Below are 27,773 nucleotides of genomic sequence, written 5' to 3'. Positions count from 1 at the left end.
TGATGCAATGGAGTTCAATTATTGTAAATAGTAAGCCATGTAATCAAATTATAAATTTAATATCCGACAAAATTAATGAAAAAAAATAAGAAAGGTAAAAATAAATTTTGAATTTTTGTTCAATCAAATATATTTAAACCTATCCAATAATATGATCAATAATAAACCATTTTTAATAGAAAATACAATACCAAACATTTTATGATTATTGGTACTTTTGTATGCACAAATAAAATGTTATAATATTAAATTCAAATAAAGCTATTATTTAGTTATAATTTTCACATTGGTTTATAAATCATATTTATTGCTATAGATTTTTAAAAAGTTTATGCTAATTAAGAAAGTTTAAGGTGACAACATTTCAAGAAGTACACACACACACACACACACACACACACACACACACACACACACACACACACACACACACACACACACACACACACACACACACACACACACACACACACACACACACACACACACACACACACACACACACACACACACACACACACACACACACACACACACACACACACATATAATATATGTAATCTCTTTCTACGTATCTATGTATTATAATATGATCGATTGTTTTATTATTTTTGAAAGAAATTCTAATTATTTCGATAATTTATTGTTATTGTTAAATGTATCAGCTGATCTTTGATGGTGTATCACTAGACATTATTTTTAAGACTACCGCATGAGTATAATACAGTTTGATATGGTAGTGGTAGTGGAATGAAGCCAGAGATTTTGATCAATGATAATAACATTATATAGATGGTGATTATTACAATCATTGTCGTCGACGGTCTTGTTATCGTGTGTTGGTGTTGCGTACTCATCGTTATATTTATCGCAGTACAAACTTTAATTTATCATCCACACATTCCAACGAATTAATACATAAAAATCGTATTTACATTTAGACAACGTTTACTTACATACGTTTTAACTGTAATATTGTATTAGGTATGTTAACTTTTTTCTGGTACGGATCTAATGATTGGCAAGTAATTCGCAATGTACTGTAGTATATATAAATTCGTGTGATAGGTTAGGTTTTGTTACTAAATAACTTAAAATTGTATTTTGTCAAGAATTTAAATGAATTATATATTTTTAATTTATAAACGTACAAATTTTAACTGTAAACTTTAAACTTTTTTTAAACAGTTTTTTTTTTTTTTAAATATTAAATAGGTAGTTTAAATCGATTATTGGTAAAATTATTTTATAAAATTTATTGAAAATAAAATTAAAATAATCATTTTAAATTAATATAGTAGTAATTAATGTAAGAGTAGATGCATCAAATGGACAAGGTTTTTATTTTTATTTATTTATTTTTTTTGTCATCTGTTTAAAATCGTTGTAAACAATTTGACTAGCATAGGTGTTTCAATCTAAAATTTAGAACATTTAATAATATATATTAGATATTATTGCACAAATCGTTGTAGGATTTCAAATTTGTATTATTTAAATTTCTACATAGTTATAAATGATGCAAATATTGTACCTTATACAAGTGTAAAAGTATTAAAAAATATTAAGTAGTGTAAAATGTATGTAATTCAGTGTACAAAGGGATTTGAGAAATTTGAATGCCAATGACCAAATGATGAAAAATGTAAATACAGCAATATATAATCAAATGTAATAATTATTATCATTAATTTGATGAATTACAATCATAAATAGTGATATCTATACACATTTATATTGATTTGATTCTTATTTAAATTAATTACATAATCTTTACTTAAGTAAATGACAATTATTAGGTAACGTTTTAACATTTTTCGAATATGCATATTTATATATATAAATATATAATATATTAAAATATATATTTTCCGTTATATACCTTTTTATTTTCGTGTTAAATGTTATTTTATGAAATTGATATACATTTTTAATTTAATTTTTAAATTATTTAGTTTAAGCTTTCCCAAATAATAAAATTATATTTCATTAATAGCCTATTTTAATATCATAATAATAATAATAGGTATATATTTTTTTTATTAAGACTTCAAATACATAGTTAATTAACCTACAATCGGTTTTACATACATGCTGCTACATTTAACTAATTTAACTTTCATACATTTCATTTTTATTAAATTAATATAATAAATTATTATATTATACCAAATTGACACAATTAAATTTGATTTGAGTTCATAAAAGTCACTTTAATCTCTATTTTTTGTCATAACACGTATAACATGATGTATCAGATGTAAATTACATCATATTAAATTAATATAATATATAATTATAACTACTTAAGAAATTAGACTTGATCCAAAATAATGTTTTTATATCAACACATTTCCATTACGAAAACTCAGATAAATGTACCGAAGAAAATAGCAATTTAATTTCAGCTTCGGATGAATTGCTTGATAGTGACAAAGATAAAATAGTACATATCTCACAGAAAAGCATGCTTTTACAACAATTTTATTATTTATACACAAAAATCACCTTGTCAAAAAATATGATTATTAATTATTCTTAAAAGGGAGTTGTGCTTCTCGTGTAAAGACATTAAACTTATGACAATATTTGTAATTCAGGTCATTTCAACAGTTTTATAAAGTAAAACCCTTATTATATACAATAAACTATATTATAATAAAGAAAATGATAACTTTTCATTTTTCACTCGTAAAAACTTCTGTAAAATACCGACAGCATAATATTTGTACGTACATAATACAATTCTTGATATACGAATATTAAATATTAAATGTTCTCGGCTACAGTTAAATACGTATTACCCAAACATATTAATTATTTTAAATTGTTTTTTAGATCAAATGGACATTTTTATGATTTGAGTTTAAAGGTTAACTTAAAGTTTCAATTTAAGATTGATTAAATTTACATATAAATTATAAGTAAATTTATTTATAATAAAATGTATGCCTAATTTCGTACAATAGGCAATATTTAAAGTTAAGTAAAAATATATAACATTTAAAATACATAATATAATTAATAATATTACAAAAATTGAAAAATATCTCATTGATCACACTTTCTTTTAGAAATTATTTACGATACTTAAAACAGAGGTAGAGTTATAAAGTAAGGTTGCAGTACATTTCAGATAAGTATAATAATGAAATGTAAAAAAAATATAAGTTAATTAACTATAATAGTATACATAAATGTTAGGTCAAAGTGTGTGTAGCGCATATATTTATTTTGTGGATACTGTGGGTCATGAGGTACCGGTGAGTTATCGGTAAGATAGACACAAAAAATAATTTGTTATTGTGAGTGGATGACTATGATCCCTCCCACATTTAGGATATTTTACACATAATATATTTTTATTACACAACAATTTATTATTCTGTATGTTTTTATGTGCACTCACGTTTTTCGGTAACCACTAATGTTTATGAAGTGATGCTGCGTGAGCTCACGAAAATAACTTAGTCAAGTTGAGGTAGACGCTCGTGGAAATAACTGTGTTAAAATATTAGTTTCGTTACAATATATGCCGTACTAATCGTAGTATTCATACTGTTTATTATAAAATTATGCAAAATATTATTCAATATGCAACTATATTTTGATAATACAATAAATTAAGTATATGATACACTTTATTATAATATGTTAACACCAAACTCAATGCGATTATATCGCCACAATAAAATGATGTTATAGAGAACACCGTTTATATGAATGTGTATTTTCAGGTATTTTTTTTTAATACCGACTAAAAGTCTCATGGTTGATTTGTGTTGACTAATATTATTTTAATTGAGATAATTGAGAAATCCCTCAATGTTTGAACACAGGACGTTACAAAAATAACAACCATGCTTTGTAATTTGAAAATATACACGAAAAAAAGTCGGTTCTTTCTTTTTAAGACGCTCTATAATGAAATGCATAACTTAATCATAATTATAATTTAATTTCTTTACCAAATATTATTAATTATTGTGAAGTAATGTTAAATTTTTAGTTATTTTAATACAGAGATTTTAGTCAGTTCCGTGTATTCATTGAAGCCTTTGAGACCAATTTATTCTAATTCAATGTCAAATTAATATATTGAGAATATCGATTGGTAGGTAGGTACTCTGAATAACGTCTGTCAAGGAAATGATCACTATTATTTACTCATTGAGTTTTGATTCTAATTCAATATCATTCTAATAGGTACTCCAACAATATAAATTTGACCACATACCTATGCTAATCAGGGGCGGATCTTAAGCTTAGTTAAAGCCTAAAAGGGGGGGGGGGCGAATTACAAATAGGAATATCCATGAGTAATATACAAGTACAATGAGCAAGGTCAAACCTGGTGGGTGTAGGGGCCATAGGGGGTCACTACCCTCAGAAATTCAAATTGTTATAATCCGTATTCTATAAAATGATCACAGTATACATTTTTCAACATCCCCCCCCACCAAAAAAAAAACACTTCGTGCTTTTGCACCTGCAATGAAGACTTGATGTAGTTTAAGTAATTTATGGAAAAAGAAGTACAACACTTAAAATTAATTGTAGGTTATTTTATTTGTGTAAATATAGGTAGGTATAATTATAATAATAATTTAATGTTTCTTTTTTTTTCATTTGCAAACCTATTTATTACTTCTTCTATGTTTACAATAATGTCTTTATGTGTAAGCAATAAAGCCAAGCCAGTCAGCCTATGATCACCCATTCGTGATCTCAACCATGCTTTTAATCTACAAATTAAAAACAATAAGAAATAAGCAAACATGCAAAGTATTATGTAATTTAGATGCAGATATTTTCATCTTAAATTAAAAAGCAAAATTTTTATTTTTATTATTAAGATTTAAATATATTAATTATCACCTAATTAATTTATGATAAATATAAGACAATAAATAATTCAATTATACAACACAGTGTGTAATAAACAGGGCATCAGGGCTGTACATTTATAACACAAAAAAAAACCGATATAAAAAAAAGGCCCGAGGGCCCAAGGGGGAGTGGGCGATCGCCACGTCGCCCCCCCCCCCCATAGATCCACCCCTGATGCTAATCTTATAAATCTAATAAAGATAACTCTCTTAAAAATCTAACCATTGAATTTAACTCATAACTTATTCTTTAACTACATACCTAATAATATTGACATTTGTGGTCCATTGGGAATAAACGTATTGCCTACGCTCATAAACTTCTAAAGTGTTAGTGAAATGATATGACATTTTATCCACTGCATTTTAATATTGAGTGTAATATCCAGAATTGTTTAAGTTGAAGAAAACTACAGAAATAAGAGATGTATATAACAAAATAAATAAAGTCTACTCACGTTTCGATTAAATTAAGTGATTTTCTTTATCAATCGACCATTTTAAAACCAAATCAGCACGTAGAACTGCAGTTAAAAACATCAAAAAATAAACACTTGAGATTATAATAGCCATTAGTTTATTTGATAGAAACTATCACAGTTGAATGATACAGTAGGTATTTATAATCTTTAACTATTTAATTCTTTATAATTTTTATTGATGGATATTCTTTTTCTTTTTTTTTTTTGTAAATAAGTTTTTTTATTCAATCTGTTTCAAAAAAAAAAAGAACAATCAGAACAATTTATGTTAAAGCTAAAATAAATAAAAAGACAGACTGCAGAAGCCTCCCAGTAGAGGTACTACGACATGCTGGATATTCTGAATCTAGTTAATTATTATAAGATTTTTTCAATATGTTATTTTATGAAAATTAAGTATATTATGAAATAATAAATTATTATATATTACACCTGGTGTTTGTAACGTATACATGGTATACGTATTTATGCTTATGAGTACATTTTATAATAATTATTATTTGAATGATTAAAAGAAAAAACTACATACTGTTAAAATTAATATACAAAATGAGTCTTTCGTAAGAATTATTATAATACAAATTTTACGAAACTGAAATTGTCAAACACAAGTGCCTTATAAATATATTTCTGAATAAGTCGATCATTTAATAGAAATACAATTAAAACAGCACACATAATATTAAACTATAGGTACATTTAAATTAGGTACCAAGTAATATAACTGTAGTTTTGCATTTATATTATATACTGGTCATGTATTAATGGCATTAATTATACCTATTTTGTTACCTATTTTTGATACGGAACTATGTATATTAAAAATTTATAATATTGAAAATGGTATCTACTATGATAAAACAATTGACAAACTAAATAACATAAAATACTTACAGATGTATGTTATGTACTTAATCGTTTTAAACTTAATTTATTGTGTCAAAAAATAAAAAATAAAAACTATTTTTTGAATAAAGAAATAAACCGCGTAGTCTACAAACAGTATAACTTTTAAAAGTGCATAATTATATGTTCTAATTATTTAAGCCTTTGTATTATATGGATACATATGATGAAGGAAAACATTTTTGAATATATAATAAATTATGCATATTTATATAATTAATAATTTACAAACTAATTTAATTATTAGAGTATAAAGTGATTAAGAAATAAACCGAAAGTATTGTAATCATATTAATGTAGGTTCTAATAATGCTATTTATTGTAATATAATAATACTAATACTATCAGGTTGGATTTTAATTAAGAAAATTATGATTATCACTCAACATCGAAAATTTATTACAGAAAATAAAAACTCTTAAAAGGATAAAACAATTATTGAAACCAATTAGTATTAAAGACGAAAAATATATTGACATATATAAATGAGTAGTTGAAATTTGAATTATATAAGAAGTTGATTAAAACTTTTAAATAATTTTAGGTGCCAAAGTCTGGATGAAGATCTTGTGAAAACTAGCTAATGGAGGTAAGAATATTAAAACAATAAAAATAAAATAATATTTTAACACGTTAAATATATACGTATATATTCACTAAGTAAGAAATATTATATTATATTATAATGATATTTTAATCTCTATTACTAATATAGGTACAAATACAAATACATTGCTGGTTTGTAGTTAATTAAGAATGTATATTTTATGATTTATTTTTTCATTGTAGTTTATTACAATATTAAAATATTTTAAGTCTATTTTCGGCAAGTTAAAACTTTGAAAATTCTATGTTAAAAAAAATGTATTTAAATTTCTTAAGGGTACACCATACATCAGTATTTATTGTTTTCATATAAAAAACGTACGAAATAGCATATTTTTGTTCACTAGTTTCAATAGTGATCTAAGGTAATAGCCAATAGGTAATAATTTCGATATTATAATGAATAGGACAATTGTTCGAACTCTTAGGAATTTTAAATATTTAAAATGTACGCGAAATATCGCTAATTAAAAATGTCCAAATCTTGTATAAAAATTAAGCTATCAAACAAAAGTCAAAGCTTAAGCACATATGGAAAGCGTCCTCTAAAAGTTGAAATAAACTTCAAATTTAATTCATTAGTTGGTTTTCTTATTTATATTTAGAAAATAATATCTTGATACCTAAAGACTGGTATCACATAATATTATAAAATTGAACGGTCTTATTCATAAAATTGATATTGACATTCATATATTATACTAACAACAATACATCAAAGCAACGTTTGAAATGTACCGTCTTATATCATTGTAGACAAAAAATGTAAATATTGATATGACGGGAGAATAAAAAAAAATCCTAATCTTATTTTTTTATTGAACAGATTCATTGATATTTCAATATTGATACTTACTGTTTAATAACGCAATATACATCATTTTTAGCTTATTTATACTATAAAAATTATTTAGAAAATGGTAAACATAATACATAATGAAATACATATAAAGTTATTATTAAACAAAAGTTTAATTTATAACTAATTAAGTACTTATTCAAAATTGATTCTGTGATGATAACTTTCGAATAAATACAGCGCGTAAGAAATTAAACAAGTTTAATATGATTATTCAGATATTATAGATAACAAAAAACTATATATATATATATATATATATATCATCACAATGCGTGAGTTGAATCGCAAAAACTGCAGGAATTTAGTCTTTTAGTGGTGCAGTATTATCTCAGCCAATGAATATCATCATACATGTTATATTATACTTAAGAGATTTAATCTATTTAATTTTAAACCCCAAATAATGTTTAGTTAGACTATCGGAATTCTACAAACGCTATAATTTGCATAAAATTGGTTGTAAATTAAAATACAGAGGTAGGTACTCCATTTCGTTAACACAATTAGCAGAATAAATTAAAAACTTATTTAATTTAATACATAATATTTTTTATTTATTTAATTTCATAATATCAGTTAGCTATTTTTTTTTGATAATCAATAATTTTATGTTCTAAACAGAACCATATTGTTGATTGATACCTTTTGGGTGTATCATATTAAAGATATTATAATATTATATAATGTATAATATAATGAAAATCTAATTGTTTCAAGTTCCGATTTATATTTTTTTTTAAATCAAATATAGATAGTTCAGTAATAAGAAATTATTATTTTTATTTTCAAAGTAGTTTATCTAAGCTTCAATAAAATATACTGATGATCAGATATACCACGCGTTTTGAAAAAAATTTAAAGAAGTGCTCAGCTTATGCGATACTCATCGAGATGACTGCGAACTTTTTTATAAAAATGTCAGTATTTTCTACACTTAGTGAAATTGCTAATCAAGATTTTTCAATCTTATTATAATTCTGATTCTTATATTAAACATGTGTGCTGTCATTCAAAAAAGCTACAACTAATCAAATGTAGGTATATGATTATTACAATTTGATTTCAAAAATATAGTTTATTATAAATAGGTATACAACTAAAAATAAAAAATATAAATTATATAAATTAATAATTTTTGTGTTATTGAGTGTTTATAGTGTTAAAATAATTTATTTGTATTAAAAATTATAAATTGATTGATTAATTTATGTTTTAGTTATATAGTTTTAATTAAAATCTTTTTATTTTGACATCAACATTTTACATTCTTACCTTCATAATATAATGGTAATTTTTCATTAAATACTTATGATCATATTTTTTCGTTCTACCTAATGATGATTATTTATGGACCCACAAAATTGTGTTTCTCCTGAAATGTGTGAGATATACAGAGAGATTAAATACAAGTTTATCGTCCTGTTAAGCAATGTTACGACGGTTGCCAATTTTATTACATACACATAGATTCTACCCGATCATTTACTATATACCTATTAGGGTGTTTATCAATACCCTCGGACATGTAGTAGTAAAGTCTGAAGGTAAAATTGTATTTTTTAATCGCTTTCTATTGCTTATAAGTTTAATAATTTTTATGTAACACTGAAAAAACAAGATATAATTCATTTTTATTGGATACGTACCCAATCTACTACACGTAAATAGTTTATTTGTAAATTCAATACGTTATTCCGCTAAAAACTATTTTATTTAAATAAAATAATGCATATAATATGATAGTATTATCTTATTAATATGTAAAAATTTAGAATTTGTTATTTATTTGTTTTAGTCAACTTAATTTAAAAACCTATATGTTTTGTGATATTTAGCTATTTAATACTAAAATCATTTTTTTATTTCAACATGTATAGTAATATTAATAATAAAAACTGAAGCATTTTCATGGAGATGGTTTTTCTTTTATTTACTTTACTCATGTATAATGCAGGATTTTCAATGGAAGATGAATAATTTTTCAAAATAAGTTTTTGTTTAAATCTTTGTAAGCACTAGTACTTAACTGTTAGCTTGTATTCATGCTAACAATAATTCATTGGTTGAAAAATCATATCATTTTCCTCAATTCTTTGAATTATACATAGGTACATGGAAATTCGAAGTGGTTTTGTATTCCGTAGTATGGTTGGAGTTACAAATATAATTGAAAATTATATTATAGTAAAAACAATATCTTAAATGTCAATTACAATTAAAATATAATAATAATATATTATGTATAGATTCAGAAAAGTGATTCTAGATAGCGTTTATTGTGATATTTGTAATGTTACTAACCAAAGCATTTTTCAAATCTCTAGTCACATAAAATCGACCATCATTTTTGTATATACATTTATTCCACTTCACTGCCTTTATGTATCAATAATATAACAACCTTTTTATTCGGAATCACAAAATTCTTTGTATTCAAGTTTTTTATACAAAAACCCTAAAAAAAAAAAAAATGAACATCTTTATTTTCTGACGTATGTGCATTGAGCTATCCATTAATGTCACTATACGCACATCGATCTTAATAGGTATTCTGATTTAAAACCAGCGATTTCTAACTTATTATTATTATTTTGTATAGATAAATTGACTTTACTTTTATGTGATTTAGTACACTATATATTTTGCAATAGTTTAAAAAATCAGATTGGGTTATTATTTTATATAAATATAAGCATTTTTAAAGAAATATAAATAAAACAGTTTGATTACAATATTAAGTATATTATCTACTGGATATTTGAATAATTGCCTAAAATCAATTCAGGATATAATATTATATTCTACGAGAAATAATTTAATAAGTTATAATTAAATATTTAATATAATCAAAACCTCCCAAATTAAAAGTGATTATAATAATTAGACATTAAATAAAATGTGTACTCCAATTAGGGTTTAATGTTATGGTGATTTATTATAATTATATATCTTTAGACATAATAAATTGAATTATTTAACATTTTGATCGTCTTGACGCATGATATTTTGTTCATTTTATTCTAAATTTAATAAATACAATATTATTATAGTATTAAAAATATCTATATATTTATCATCATTAATCAAAACGTATAGACATACACTTAATTTGTTCTATAATCTCTTTTTTTTTTTTTTTGGATCATAGTAAGTATAAATTATTGATTTTTTTTTAAAATGTATTTAAAAATAGTATGTTTACTTAAAAAAAAAATAACAAAAATAGAATATGGCAAATAAACAGATACTGACACAGATATGATGGATTCTATAAAATAAGTTAGAAAAATGTAATATTTAAACATTTTTTTTTTTAAATAAGTGGGTACTTACTAAATATTATATACTAGCTGAATCCTTGCACATCGTAGCCCGTTAAAAATCCCACCTCTTATATATGTCTCTAACTGTTTTTTAAATTCTTTGCCTGTGATTATGCTGGCAGTATATTTTTATATATAGATAGATAAAGGTTAGGCTATTATATTAAAAAAATAATCTTACGACAATATTCAATTGAGTTCATCGTTATTAAAGGACAGACAGACATAAATCCATATATATATATATATATATATAGATATATAGATAGATAAATAGGTACTATAATTCTAGTATATAAATATATTTTTCAACTAGAATATTATTAACAGATACTTATTTTAAAAAAAACGAAATATATAAAATATCAAACTATATATAACAAAGATTTCGCTATTTCACGTTTGCTTTATTTAATTTCGATTGTGTTCATAAATGAGTATTACGTGTATCACAAATTGTGATTCACAATATTGCAAGAAAAATTTTATATGAATAAATTAAACCCCTTTGAACAATGTAAAATGATACAATGATACTAAATTTAAGGTATATTGTTATTTTTCATTGATACATATTTGATTAAAATTAAAACCATAAATTGTTATTAGTTATTACATAATATTTATACGCAGTGTTCACGTATATATTGTACCAGTGTCGTTAATTACTTTCTCTTTGTCTCGTCTCTTTTGGTAGTGTTACCAACCTAGGGCAGTGGGACTGGGCAACCGAGAGCACAGGTTGACGAAGTCCGAACACAACTTACTTAAGAATTGTATATGTTTTATAATTTTTAACTATTTTATATAATAATAAAAAAAAAAAACAATAACAATATACGATTGGATTGTAAGCTGGATCCATAGCTTTTATTTTTATAAGTATTGTAAATTTTGCATATTAATATTCACCCACCTTGGCACTAAACCCATAAGAATGCTATATTTACTAACTGTTATTTAAAAATTATTAAATTTTATAATAATAACTCTTTATTTTCATTCGCTAAGGTTGTTATAGGTATGGCAATTGTTAAACAACTTTTTAATTTTTCTTAAGCGTTGATTTATCATTGACACACATTTTTGAAAATCGATATTCTAATTTTTGAAAATTTTTAAGTTTATTTTAACATTATGTTTCTAAAATCAACCATGTTAGTCGTATTATTAGAGAAAACAATCTAATATGGTTTTGTACTCGATTGACAAACGAACACCAATTTTTACTTCAAAATTCTCGTAAGTGCATATGTGAGAGAACATAATCTATTTACCTTGTTCCCGTTAACTAATTCTGAATTAAGCTGCTTAAGTGAACTACATTCCTTCTTTGCAACGTGGCAAGAGGAAACATTATGTTATATGTTTACCTACGAGATAACAAAGGTAATGGTAATTTTTCTCTTATTTTAGTACCTATATTAACAAAGAGTTATTTGTTTATGTCGCTGTCTTCAACTTGAAAATATTTGCAATTTTAACTTTATTTAACTAAATAATCAATAATTGTTAATAGTTATACAATATGAATGGTAACTTAAACATTTGGTTAAATACTTAAATTAATTCCTGAATGTTATAAGAAGTGTATTGTATGAAGTGTCCCTCGAGGATATTTACCCATTGCGATACCTCACGAAATAGTGGAGATATATATCAAAACTCTGATTTTTTTTTTTTTTTTTTTTTTATTAAACAACTATCCGCGGCGTCTATGGCCATTGGATGTAACAGCACATTATCTATTAGTATATTTACATATTACATTAATATTTAAAAGGATATACAAAGTGATTTAGTATTTAAAACAAGACAAAGTAGTAATAATTAGGAGTTAAGTGAATAGTATTATTTACAATTTACAGTTTGTTTATAAGATTCGTTTGTCTGAGAAATAGTATGATCTTGTGTATATTGTTGGGGTCCGGGTTGAGTGCTTCAGCAAGGTGGTTGGATATTTGATATAGCCTTCTTTCTTTGTCGTATATTCTGCATTAGGTTAAGATGTGTTTCACAGTAAGTAGTGTTCCGCAACATGTGCAAACTGGGGGGTCTTCCTTCTTCATTAAGTGGGAGTGTGTAAGGTGTGTGTGGTCAATTCTGAGACGGTTTATAGAGGTCTCGTGTTTTCTTGAGATGTTATCTGGAGAAGGATACGGTAAGGCGGATCTCTTGATTTCGTTCAGTTTGGTTGACATTTCATTACTCTGATTTTGTTTTAAGACTCACAGGGACAATAACTACAATTATTTCATTTTTGCATTTATTTTAATGTTTTGGTAAAAAATTTAAAAACTTATTTTTTTTTTTAAAATTATTTTCAAAGAAATTAAAGATGGCTATTTAGTAGAGTTTATTTTTCTGAAAATATTAACGTTTCAAAATTTTATTTTTATTAATTTCTGATTTTTAATATTTTTTCTAGATTTTAATAAATAAAATATGATTATAGCTAGACAGAATGAAAGTGTTCGGTCGGTCGTATAAGAACACGCGCGACGTGGTGAGTCACAAAAAAATTTTAAATCAGGAATTTAATGAAAATAAAATGTTTAAATGTCAATATTTTCAGAAAAATAAATTCTACAAAATGGCTATACTAATTTTTTTGAAAATAGTTAAATAAAAAATATATTTTTTAAGTTTTTCACCAAAACATTAAAATATGAGATAATTGTAGTTTTTATTACTGAGAGTTTTATCACCAGGATTTGTATGCAATACAAAATTGTAAAATATGAATTTTATTTAACAAAATATGCAAAAGTAGGCATTTTAATTTCAATCTTAGTTTTTATATTGACCGACATATTTTTATTAATTGTGTTTATCTTTCTCCGTCAAACTATTCAATCTTTAATCGCATACCTATTGTACCATAGGATTGTATTTATAAAAATAAAATTTGCGTTTGACAAATAAATCAAGTTTAATACTTTAATCAGCTGAGCTAGAATTAAATACGAATTACTATAAAACATGCATTTTTCACATTTTTATAATGGAAATATGCAATAATATTAATTTTATTCAATTAATTATGCGTTAATATGCATTTTATCCAAAATATGCAAAAACATGCATTACTGACAAAATCAACAATCAGAAGTCGCAAAAAAAACATGCTGTTGCATACAAATCCTAGCCCTGCTTATTACAAAGCCAGAATTTCGATATCTCCATTATTATGAGAGATATCGCAATGGGTAAATTCTCGCGGGATACCCTATACATTGTATTTTTATTTTAAACAATTATAATGCAGTTGAATATTTAGGGCCAAATAACATTTTGAGGATATTTTTAGATATATTCTTTTAATAAACATTCCATAAAATGTTAATAATTTCAAGATTTACAACTAGTGTTAATACGTTAAAACTTTATCATGTATTTTTTAAATTTTCTCAGTTATTTAATTTTTTTTTTCATCAGAAACTTTAATTTAACTAGCAATTACCAATAATCATAAGTTGTATTTAAACTACCTATTATACATTGAATAATGTTTCAGGGTATTTGTTTGTTATATTATTACCTTATTTCATGTTCACTAATAATTGACGGCTGATATTAAAAGCATGGTTTTGTCATAAGTAAAATCTATAGAATCTAAACTCAAGAGTATCAGTGAACTGTATGTCTATATAATAACACAAATGCTAACACGAACAATTGAAATAAATAACATTTGTCTTAACGACTCAACGAACGTGAACGGTTTAATATAGATAACCACCCATAGTGTTTTACTAAAAACAATTAACTTGTATAAATCACGCGTGATGAGTTTACTTGCTTAAATGATCACCATTAAACAGGACTTAAGAGTGGAAAATTCCAAGAGAGACTATGTTTCCATGTAGTTTTAAGCGTCCCATATATAATTTTATGTAGTTATAATGTCTTTTTTTATTAATTTTAATATTTCCAAATTTTTACAATATTGGATGTTCACCAGTAAATTAACAAAATCCCATAAATCGATTTTTGATATATTGTTGTAATTTAAAAACAAATAACCTCTGACACTCGAAATTTTCATCAAATATTTTAATTCAAATTTTCAAATTTTCAAACTAATTTGACTAAAACTTCGTCAATAGTTGACTTGAACAAGGTATTTATGAAAGATTTTTTAAATATATATATATATATATATATTTTTTTTTTTACGAAATTCATAAAAGTTTATTTTTCATAGCTAACATAAAAATGTTTAACAGAAGATTTCCTACAAGTTTTTCTTATAAAAAAAAGTCCACCATATATTTACACTATTTATAACCATGATATATATTCGATTGTTATTATTTTTTTTTTTCATAAACTATTAAATTTGAATACACATGTTAACCTTTCGGTCTTTCTGACTGGAGTTTAGAGGTGACAGCATTCAGTTAGTAGTCAGTTTTCGCAGTTTATACTCTAAGCAATATAAGTACTCTGAAATATACGAAGATTGCTCAACTGGAAATGGTTAACCTAAAGTCCACATAACGATAACCGTATACGCAGATGGAAATTACATTGTTCAGCAACGCCCCCAACGGGCTAACGCCTTTACCTAAATATTTTAATCATTAAACGTCTTAAATGGTAGAGAAACATATGCTATAATCATGTTATTTGGGGTGATTCATGCAATTGCCAGCAAGCTGTAAGTATTATAACTTCTAAGTCAACAATAATTAGTTCAATTTAATAATTCTTTTCGTATAAAATACAGATAGGTTAGCTTCTAATCTCCAACTTCTGTTGAACTACGCACCAAGAGAATATTGTATAAATACTTAAATACTTTCACCAAAGAAGTAATTATCGGCCACAAAGTTATATTATCCAATTTATTAAAATCTAATTATTTTCATTCAAAAATGAGGTATATTATACGTGCAGAACTGCGGAGTTAGATTAAGTTTTATAGAATTACACCTCTGAGCCTAGTCCCACATATCGATTTTAGTTTCAAATGGCATATAAAAGCTGGTAATCTGCTAGTCACATAATTTTTAATGGAATCAGTAATTTAATATTTTTAATGTAGTTTTAAACTAATCGGGTGCAATATGTTAAAACGTCTATGGTTACTCAAAAAATAATATATATATATAAATATAAATAAATAAGTTCCACACATTAATAATTATTGACTTGTTTTGAAATACAATTTTTTGAATATATTCTCAAAAATGTTTGAATTAGGAATTTATTATTACTCAACATTTTGGTTTCAAGCTGTAATATTTTTTAAGTATTTTAATATATTTGTTTAAACCGCAAAAAAAATGGTTAGAAATGACAAAAATTATACTTAAGGGTGATGCTTTTTTGGTACACAAAGAAAATTGCCCGCAGAAAAACTCACATGTATCCTGAAATAGACATATTTAGATTTTTATTTTCTATATTTAAAATATGAAGACTTTATATGCAAGTTAAATATATTAATTAAGGCTCAACCTTAATAAAATTCTTACTCAGGTAGCTGGAATAATCATACTAGGTACTATCCAATAAAATAATAAAACACAGATAACCGTAGGTATACATGAGACAACTGTACAACAATATAATGTATAATAATATGTTACCGTTTAAGTATCAAACCAGTTATTTTATAATTTAACGTAACGTTCTTGTTAAAGATCTATCTTAGTCATGTTTACATTTTTTTTTTTTATTATTACAATTACAATTATATTATCTACACTATTCGTCAAAATTAGTACACGATTGATTTCGATGACATTTGAATTGCACAAAACTCCATTTTTACGACATACACATCGATTAGTGGTGCATTTAAAAAAACCTTGTCCATTTAGATTGATCTGCAGATCGTAGAGAAATTTGTTTTTCTTGAGGAATATAGCTTAATTACATGAGATTTTCGAAACACGTAGTGAATGGGAACGTGCATATAGCTGTTTTAAAATATATACAATTTTAAAAATTAAGGTATTATTTAAGTGTATGAATTAAAAAAAATTAATAAGTCTTATACGTACTACTTTTACATCCAAGTTGATAGAATCCGTCTTCAGTAATTTTGAGAACCACAGCAATTACCGATCGGGGATCTCCCCTATCTACCTCTATTAACATTAGGAATTTTAAGTTGAACTGTTGAACCTTCTTTTGCTTCTGGAAATTTAGCATTTGATAAATTCTTCAATTTGTTTGCTTTTTTTTCTAAGCCGTCTATTGCATTTGGTTGTTATTCTCTTTGTTTGCATTTTCTATTTTCTGTTGATGGGATTTCTTATAATGTAGTGCGTGGCAATATATTTGACGTTAGGCTAGTTTTAGTGTCAGTTCCAAACATCCCATTGTATTGGCTTCGCTTAATTCCAGAATTATATACTTTATTAATATTTTATAAATATAATTTAAAAAAAATTCAATCAAAAAATTAAAACACATGTAGGTACTGTGGCTATATAATGCGTTAAATGTAAAATTATGGTGTACTGCAAACAACTGGACGAGAAACAAAAATATTATATAGCTGGAGTTCTACAACAACGAAGTAATAAATTGATTCGAACGTTGGGTTAGATTTGATCGTCACTTATTATTGACATGATCTCGCCTTATCTTAACGAAATCCAATATACAAGCTATAACTGAGTAGTTATGGGGGATTCATAAAATACCTAATTTAATTTAATATTACAATATTACATGCCTTGACGTTAGGCCATCTGACGGCCAGACTGGTTGTGATTTCGTGAAGTCGATAATGCCTCCTTGGTCGTTCAGATAATGACCACGACATAGAATACATAAAATAATTTATCCTAACTGACTGATTTATTATCACCTATAAGATTAGACGTATCACTGAAATCGTAAGCGCGGAATTTAATGAGTAGGAAGTTTCGTTTTATAATGTAAAGATCCATTGAAGGGATATACTAAACTTGTATTTTAAAGAAGTCTTAAAACAGCTCTTACAATTTTGAGAATTATGGTTGGAATGGAAACTTTTTTGTTATTTACAAATGATTAAGATAGAAGTATGGAGTTATAAATATGGATTAAATCGTATTGTTTATTAGTATTGATTAACGAAACTATATCTTAAAACCAAATGTACAGTTGTAAGTTATATACTCAAAAAGTACTTGACTGATTTTTACATAAACCTCAGATATTGTTTCTAAAGATATCAGAAAAGTTTAAAAAATAGCAGGTAATGAGTGTTAAATCTTATCCATGACTTTTGGTTTTCCATCTAGGCCAAATAATTTCACAAAGCTATTGGTGGATACAATTACATAATATAAGTGTACTCAAACTAATATACATCTATATAACGTTTAGTTTTTACTGGTTAATAAATGAAAAAAAAAACATTACTACATATCCTTACCTAACCTATAATTTAACTAATCTCATATTTTTAAAGTACATCAAAATAATAAATTTGTTATAATATTTAAAATAGTACACACGCATGCGTATTAGCACATTACTTATTATAAGTATCATAATAAAATGTTGGTATATTACCTGACTACTCACTAATTTCAGATCCATAAAATGTTAACAGGGATCCTCAAGAAAAACAACTTGGCCATACCTTTTCATTTTAGATTACCTACATAATTTATAATAAAAACTTATTTTATTGGTGGTTTAGACGACAGGTGATTCCCAAGCACCCATCCTAGCTGCCTTCCGAATCCGTAACTAATAGGTACATGCCGTGCTTATACTAATATAATAACTATTATATCCCACTATTTTCATAACCGCTATTCTTCTCACTTATTTGTATTCTACTGCAACAGCTATATACTGTAACTACATGCAGTCTGTCATTAAAACATAACTGTATTTTACTTAGAATAACCAAAATTCAGAAGTTTTAAATTAAATTTTTCAAGTTTCCAACAAAATTGAATAAGCACTAACAAGTAAGTAATTCAAACTAAAATTTAGATATGCATATGTAGACCTCAATAACACTATAAAAGTACATTTTTTAAATATAAATTGGAGGAGATTTTCCAAGACTACAAAATCGTACATGCATAAAGTGTACGACAATACAAGATTTAATAATGCTGCGAATTAATGAATATTTCATATAATATTCTATAGTCTTCAACAAATTCTCATACCTTATCCTAAACAAACAATTATATAATCTTAGACATAGACTTCATAGTATAATAGAATATCAATCTAATTAAATAATAAGCTAATTTCCCACATTCTAATATTAATGGATATGCGATGTTTATGAATAATGTAATAAAATCAAAAAATGTAATGGCATTATTTGAACTACAATAATATACATTCGTTATATGAGAAATCCCTATTTTACGTTTGTATATCCAATTTCGTAAACACTAAAACATGGTCACATGGAAAACTTTAAAAATATTGTTGTTACTTGTTTTTGCCTATTTTTTTTAAGATTAATTCCAGTAAGAAACTAGAAAGTCTCACCAAATGAAAAGTATTAAAATTAATTTTAGGTGTTCATAATCTTGATGTTGACTTTCATAAAAAATTTCATGAATTTTTCGCATTTTTTAATAGATGTAAGAACTACGTATAAAACTTGGATTAAATTTTCAAGAGATTTAACTAAGAAATAACAAAAAATACTAGATAACCAATAAAAAAAATTAAACAGTTAAAATAGAAGTCTATAAATAGCTAAAAAAGGCAACATAATATTATTATGTACGAGTATGACATTCTTTTGATTTTACAATATTTTGAGAAGTGCAATAATTTTGTGTTTTTAACTCCCCACCTTCACCAATATAACAAGTTAAAAAATATAATTAGCGTCTATTGTAGTAGTGATTCGTGTGGTTTTTTCCTTTTGATTATTTTTTAAGCTCACAGACCTCTATGGAAAAACACCGACCATGAATCACGAATCACCGTTTAGTATCCTTCACATAACTCGTAGACTATGAATGACTCTCACTCGGTCTCCGAGTACAAAATAGTACAAAATCACCTATAAAAGTATTTATTCTACTCACGTGCAAATAAATGGTGGAACGTTCATCGGAAAATCAGTATCTGAGGCACGTTGTATACATCACCCATTGACTTATAATACATATTTTAAGTCTATAATATCATCGCCTGGCTTACTAGAGTTTAACCACATGTGAAGATTCCTAATCTCCATACACAACAACATAGCCAAAAACCATTTTTTTTTTTTTTTTTTTTACTGTCTTAGAGGTATTATATCATTGTGTTTTTTCATTATTAATATTAATCATACTTTATTATAGTGGGTATTAATTATAATGCTCAACTCTGAGAACTTTTGTATTTTTATCATTTCAATACTACTGCATTATTATTGTATAATGTATATACACAACTACTACGCTGTTTATTTATTTATCATTGCGCCATCAATAAAAACAACTATAATTAAGCATTGCTATGTGCCAATATTTTAAGCACAAATACCTAACATGAATAATACGCTAGTCATATAAAATCTAAGTGTTAAAACACGTAGGAAGGGATTATACTAAGCTAATATGATCTAATCTATCATATGTTTAAATGTAAAATTTTAAATATCTTATCATCTTATCAGAGTCATATAATAATTATGTAACCACTTAGTTTTATTCATAGAAAAATTTCAAATTTGATTATAATCTGATTTAATACTTTATATTCAAGTATTACAGTATTATCTAAACAGTTTTGCTTAACCTAGTAGTAATTATTTGAAATATTAAAACTCTTAAAACTATTTGAATGGAAAACCGTATTAAATTAATCTAATAGCTCAAACTGTAGAAGTTGCCTATTGCGCAAACAATGCACCTAATATTTCTAACTAAACATCTAAATTATGATGAAAATATTTTTATTTAAATCGTGTGATTAACAAGTATTTTGTTGATTATGTGCAATGTTAATTCAATTATTACCATGTAATGGTATGTATCAGACATAGTATATATCATATAAACTAAAAATACATAACTAGTGCTCGGATTTTAAAGCAAATACTTCTTTTTTATATATAAGATAGAAATTTAATTTTTATACATAAATTCGTTTCACGTCATTCTCATTCCAAATAAACCAATTTTTTTTGGTTTTTTTTGTATAAATACTTTTTTTTACTTTTTTATTGCTTTTTTCAGTTATTTTAGGTATGGTATTTTTATATTATATTTATTATGGTAAAGTAATGAAAAAAAATAATTTAATTAATAAGAAAATCCGGAATACGCAGTACAGATTAAATGAGTATATTGCATAGTTTTCTATATGTATAAAAATATTATGTCAAACAATAGAGTTAGTTTCACTAGGTACTAAAAATCTTGCCAAATATATGGTAGTGAATTCCTTTTTAAATTTAAAAATTTTTTTTATTAAGTTTTAAAACTAATTTATGTTAATTTTTGGTCATGCTTTATTTTTGCTTTTTAAAACAATGTTGTGCTTTTTTTCTATTTATTATGCTTTAAAATTCGAGTCCTATATATATGTACTAATCAAGAAATGTTGTCTTAATATTCATTAAAATTGTAATATTCGAAATGTTGTACTGAAATGTAATTATAAATCATTTTTCAGTTATATGAGTTGCGATAATATACAAAATTACATTTCTAATATATTTGAATCATCATTAACAGCATTGGGTTACAATAAATAACATAATTCATATGTCTAGAATTTGCTACCACTTTATGGCCACTGTAGTTAAATTATCAAATTATATTTTAACTGTATCGACAAATTTTCATATTGGCAGTCGATTAATGTGCTTGTGGAGTTCGGAAAGTAGTAAGATGAAGAGTTAGACATAGTAACTTAGTCACAGTGCATTGTAAGTGGCCATTCGCTATGTAGTTAAAATATTATCCAATATTATCCAATATTTTTTGAGGTTAAATCCTAGAAGAGTATATAATAAACCTATGAAGTCCTGTCTATTTATTTGCACATTTTCGTAAAATTTTATAACATTAACTATGATTATTCATATTAGTTTCCGTGATTTAATATGTAAATTTGGGGGAGGGTATTAATTGTATCGTGGTGAATATTTTGTGGATAGTTAGTGGGATTTAGTTTTTTCCAAACACGATAAGCGTAGAATATCTTTACCATAACTTTGATACAGAAATATTGAAGATGATGGCATTTAGTCATGAAATCCGTATGGTATGGTTGTATGATCCTGATATAAGTCAAAAAGGTACTCCCATTCAGGAATAGGTATATTAGATAACTTATTATGAGTTCTATCTTGCTACTCAAAAAAGGCAGGTACTTTCTCTGCAGAATACACTAATGGACTAATGTCAGGGACGCAGTGCGGAGCGTTGTGACTTGATTACATCTTGTATAGTGCAAAAATAGTGTCTACTTATTTACTCATTGCGTTATTTCTGGTTTTAAGCTTCTGTCTGGATGTATCCATATCCGATTTGTATACTAGACCACAATTCAAAATCTTGATCAAATAGTTTTTGCCTTTGTTATTATAGTGTTATACAAGATATTGTATAATTATGATTAATTTGCATACCCTATATAAGTAAGGTAGAGATAAATGCGTTTTTTCCGTATACGTTATGACATACGAGTGGAAATAATTATACAAATAAATCAATACCAGGAAATACAGAAAATCATATTTATGTCAAATTTATAGTTTCTTGAATTATATCATAAACCCTTCTTTATATATTTATCTTCTTATTGATTTTTTTGGTGTCTTAAATTATAATTAATCATAATTATAGCCATTAAAAACTAGTTGCGATTTGAAGTCAATATTTCAGCAATAAAAAAAGTATTATAACTCGTTTTTTGAACCAAAATAAAATTGTGAATCTAAAATTATATATTTAATTTATATTTATTTTTATGAGGTTCTTAATTGGAGTTACATAATATTGTGTGCTATTATTCACAAAACCATAGTTTAAAGAAGAATTATACATACAAACAATCTTTGTAAATCAACCCAGATTAAAAATAATTTGTGTTAAAGTTGTAGGTAGGTATTTAAAACTTTGTTGAAGAAAAATATGTGTTTAAATATTTATTTATTTAGCTAAATACGGTAGAAAAATTAAATTGGATTTAAAAATCTAAAATTTCAGTAATATTATTTTACATATTGCACTATAGAAAGTATAAAAAGATTATGTACTTTTAAAGTTTGCGTAATATACTTATTAAAAGACATTAACAACTTTATAATGAAAAATTCTGAAAAAAGTTTACTCTACAAATTATTACAGTAAAAATGATCTTAATATAAATATATATTATATATATATATATATATATGTATATATATATTAATTTTCATATTATAGGGACAGGTGTATTTCTAATAACAATTTAAATTATATTATTTTACTCGTTTTGAATATAATATATTATAATGCATCTAATTAGTACCGTGGTTGGTGAGTAGTGTAAGATACATTTTGAAAACCTCACTCTAATAGTAAATTAATTCATTTGTAGTAGGTCGTCGGTTTTTATTTAAATAAACTTACAATATGAAGTATAATAAGAATCTCAAAATTAATACTGGTAATATAACCACCAAATTACATAAAGTAGTCTAGCTGTTTCCTACTATTGACTGTAACTATGGCTCAACGATTCAGTTGTTGTCCATCATTTTCGATGACAGGCATATATTATAAGGTCTTAGTATTGTCTGTTGATTGATTAAAATTAAAATTTGAAAAAAAAAAATATTTTTTATGTTAGGTTTATGTATTTATCATTTATAGTTACAGTTTATTTTCTAAACGTGTGTATAATATTATTTAATAATTTGCATAAAAAACCATACTAGAAATAACGATTTCTTGTTTTCATCATTATTTCTAGGTACTCAAAATTTTAGGTATTTTCCTGATTTATTTGTCTGAGGTAAAAATTAAACAGAAAAACTTTAATCACAAAGCCTTTCATTTGAAAAATATTCAACAAATACCATCATAGTTCTAAAGGTTTTAATTTCTGAAATATGACAAGGAAAAATTGTTTTTCAATATTACATTAAATACTTGAATAAGTACACTTAAAATAACTTAAATAAATTTATCAAATCTCATTTTTATACATCAGCTTTTGATATAATATTGTGTTATTGATATATTATATACCTATAATGAATAAATTAACTTGTAGCAGAGAGAAAAAGGTCTAAGGCCAACGTTGTTAGAAAAGTATAGCATAAAATTCAATCAGTGCTGGACAAAATGTTTAGAAAAAGATAACGTATGTATTTTAGGTACCTACCTACTATACTCCACACCATTAAAGATAGTCCTTGCCACGAATCTAGATGCGTATTTAGAGGTATTATAGACTCAAACAAATTTTTTTAGCCGCTGATATGCACACTTCTGATAAGTCTATCGTATTGGTTATCTTTTTTTGTATAATTTTATACATATATAATTTTATTGTGTGACGTATCTCAGGGTATGGTGGATGTGTGGTTATATGTATACTATGCTTATGATCCATAAATCACTAAAAAGATATACTAACATAAAATATTTGTATTATTAGATTTTTAGTAGAATAAAAACTATAGTACGAGGGGAATAATGATAATAATAACTAGTAACTACAGTGGGTAGCTGAAATATATTATATGGTTCTTACCCTCGATGACGAAGTATTTTTGATTTTTTTTTTTATATGTGTTATTCGTTGCAACCCATTTGCGATCAAAATCATTTATCATAGCCCGTTTGTACTCAAAATCATAGCCAACCCATATGCGCTCTGGATTTAAAACAAGGAAAAATCGCACAATGTTATAATTTATTGGGTAGCTAGGTAACTGTAAAATTTAAAATAATGTTTTATGATCAAAAAGGTTACGATAAAACCGACGAAAATGAACGGATACACTTCAGCTACAGAACGTGAAATGAGTACAAAGAAAAATATGTAAACAGAAATGGATAATAAATATAAAATTAACGGGAATATTGGTTAGTTTATAATAAAAATGTTGATACTAAGAAGTAATAATATGTTATTGATAAGCATAGTACATTATAATTCATAATAATATAGTATGCTATTAACATATAGTACCTATATCTATTTATGATTTATTTTGTTTTAATATATAAATATTTATTAATTCTGATAATTTTACTAATTTTATTTGTACTGTATTTTAATAAAATTAATTCTACATTTTATAATCTATATTTTATATTTTTTTAATATTACCACATTTTATCACGGGATTTTCAATATTTAATATTCTTTATAATTCATGAGGGTCAGTGTTGAGACTTATCTAGATAAATTTATCTAGATATTTCATCTAGAAATTATTTATTTATATTTTATCTTATCTAGATGAAAATGTGGATAGGTATCTAAGGATTATTTAAGATAAAAAAATCGTTATCTTTTTAGTAATTATCTAGATAATATAAGTAAATCGAAAAAAAATTTTTTTGAGCGCCCTGTATGCATGCAATTCATCCATGGAGTCCATTTTATAAATATCAAATAGAAAATAGTCATAATGTTAAATATAGTAAAACACGATCAACAAAAATAATAATAATTATACGAACGTCGTATTATAATTATAAATGTATAGAACTATCAAGCTTTTAACAGGAAAAAATTAATTCCCAATCTATAAATAGACCAAAATGAAATGAAATTATTTCGCCAATGATAATAATATGACGTTATCTATCTTTTTTTTAATCTAGATAAATTTTGTTTGTATTTTATCTTATCTGAGATAATTTAAATACATGCTATCTTATCTTAATCTAGATAATATTAGAGCAATAATCTTTTATCTATATCTAGATAATTTTTACTTATCTGGTCTCAACACTGATGAGAGTATATAGAACTGTATATTTTATATATTCATATGTAATTGTGCAGCTGATAATATATATATATATATATATATAGGTACTCCACTGTATAGTATTGAGTTTTTTTTTGCTCAGCGTTAAATATTATATATGTATATAACTAACGTTATTTCTATATAAATCATATTATACCTAATAAAAATTATATGTATATAATACAAATATAATGTATTAACAATATTATTTATGAATAATGTATAAAATATATGTGTTTATGATGATATAATTACGTAGTAATTACAAACATATTTTAAATCATTTTTTCAACGTAATAGCTCTTATTACTTCAAAAATGAATAAGTTTTTTTTTAAATAGTTTTTTAAACAGTAACTGACGTAACGATACATTTCGAATGTCCACGCATTCAGGCTGTACCTATATCCTTTATTTTATTTTAATTTTTTGGGAGGGAAGGCTCAAATCTCTATAGTCTTTGGAAAGCAAATGAGCAACATATTATTTCCATTTTGGACGTGCCAAATATGCTATATCACTACTTCACCTAGCAAGCCGGTCCAGGGACCGATGAACTTGTATAATATGCATGTGTTATAAACTAGTTCATGAAGTATCATAGAATAATAATTCTCGTAATCTGATAAAAATATATATATAAATATGTTATTTTGTTTAATCCAATTAGCTTGTAAAATACTGAAACCGTTTTACTTTCGACGCTCCGAACTGCCAAATAGATCCAATTTACTAGTAATCATCCTCAATGTTGATAACATAAGCATTTTTCGACTATAAAAGTGTGTCTAGATAAAAAATAAAAATAAAACAATCACCATTGTAAAATCGATACATTCATCGCTCCGCTCGGAAACTAAAAGACCTGCATAAAATGATATTGGACCATTTATTGTTATAATACTGGTGGGCCATATACTTTTGTGTACACCTTTAATCCTATTATCATTACACATCATATATATATTTAACATGTAATAACACGGGTGTAGACAATTTCAGAAAGGTCGAAGGTAGTATACGATATCTATACGCACGGCGGGGAGTCTATTTTGCTAGGAGTTATCGATACAGTTCAAGTTTCAATTTTATAGTGCCATTTATTCGGATAATATTCTCATTCCTATTGGTGATTTGTTATATATGTAAACGGGTGGTGTGTGTAATGTAACTTTGACACCCGTGACCCGTCACGTTGTCACTTATGTACGAAATTCTTTAGTATAACATTATTATAGTTTTTTTTTTGCCTCTGTGTAGGCCTTAATATATATATATATATAGAGAGAGAGAGAAAGTAGAAATTAAATTAAAACAAAACGAAAAATAGTATAGGTATAACCTATTTATAGTATTATAAATCTTATGTGTATAACTAATTATTATATATAGGTACTGAATGTTTATTTTATTATTGGAGACTCTTTATTTCATAAAAAAAAATTAAGTTATCGAAAAAAATGTTGCAGCTAGTTTATAATTGCTTAAACAACATGTTTATTGTACCTACATATTATATATAACAAAATATATGTATTATATTTTTTAGTATTTTATTTTTTTATCCTCAATATTTTTTAACTATCTTACCTCTTTTGAATGACATGCAATTTTAATTTCAGAAGCACAATATTTTTCTAAGTATTTCAATATATGAAAATCGAACTTAGACGAGTTATTTAAGAGTTATAAGTTTATAAAGTATAGACGAGTGCAGTAGAGTGCTCATCAAAACTTTAAATATAACTAACACTGAACAAATCGTTATAAATTCTATTTTTATACATCAAAATACTCA

General features: G+C 25.1%; 2 protein-coding genes and 1 long non-coding RNA gene across 8 annotated transcripts in view; 1 reads left to right on the top strand and 2 right to left on the bottom strand.

Annotated features, from left to right (window-relative positions):
• LOC107166965 (cell surface glycoprotein CD200 receptor 1-like) overlaps window positions 1-27,773 on the top strand; it is a 242,660-nt gene that overhangs the window by 32,807 nt on the left and 182,080 nt on the right. The window contains exon 2 of one of the 2 annotated variants that reach the window (XM_089224620.1): window positions 6,822-6,866. The exons of the other annotated variant lie outside the window; for it this stretch is intronic. Coding sequence (XP_089080746.1) covers window positions 6,861-6,866 — 6 coding nt within the window. The 5' untranslated portion in view covers window positions 6,822-6,860. The remainder of the gene's footprint in view (window positions 1-6,821; window positions 6,867-27,773) is intronic. 2 annotated transcript variants of the gene reach the window in all.
• On the bottom strand, window positions 3,645-5,282 carry LOC149057507 (uncharacterized). The gene is made up of 3 exons (XM_089223441.1): window positions 5,152-5,282; window positions 4,638-4,745; window positions 3,645-3,786 (listed from the first exon to the last, which is right to left on the bottom strand). Exons 1-3 carry the CDS (start codon window positions 5,238-5,240, stop codon window positions 3,645-3,647), a joined length of 339 nt encoding a protein of 112 aa, XP_089079567.1. The 5' UTR covers window positions 5,241-5,282.
• Window positions 16,618-20,165, bottom strand: LOC149057506 (uncharacterized). Of its 5 annotated transcripts, none has more exons than XR_016190973.1 (4): window positions 20,089-20,153; window positions 18,602-18,677; window positions 17,083-17,417; window positions 16,618-16,998 (listed from the first exon to the last, which is right to left on the bottom strand). It is a non-coding gene; the product is annotated as an uncharacterized LOC149057506 (long non-coding RNA). The 5 variants fall into 5 exon arrangements; XR_016190974.1 differs by having other exon boundaries at window positions 18,590-18,677; window positions 20,089-20,136; XR_016190975.1 differs by lacking the exon at window positions 18,602-18,677 and having other exon boundaries at window positions 20,089-20,165.

This window comes from Diuraphis noxia, unplaced genomic scaffold (genome assembly GCF_037042655.1).
Source record: "Diuraphis noxia isolate RWA-SAM2 unplaced genomic scaffold, SU_Dnox_SAM2 contig0003, whole genome shotgun sequence".
In the NCBI taxonomy this organism is placed as follows: domain Eukaryota; kingdom Metazoa; phylum Arthropoda; class Insecta; order Hemiptera; family Aphididae; genus Diuraphis; species Diuraphis noxia.
Note: the sequence above shows the minus strand (reverse complement) of the source record. Positions and strands in the feature narration are given on the sequence as shown.

Coding starts and splice junctions, on each gene's coding strand:
- LOC149057507 (XM_089223441.1), bottom strand. CDS start 5,240: ATGTCATATCATTTCACTAACACTTTAGAAGTTTATGAGCGTAGGCAA. Junction 4,746..5,151: donor ACAAATGTCAATATTATTAG/GTATGTAGTTAA, acceptor TTTAATTTGTAG/ATTAAAAGCATGGTTGAGAT. Junction 3,787..4,637: donor ATAGAAGAAGTAATAAATAG/GTTTGCAAATGA, acceptor AAATAATATTAG/TCAACACAAATCAACCATGA.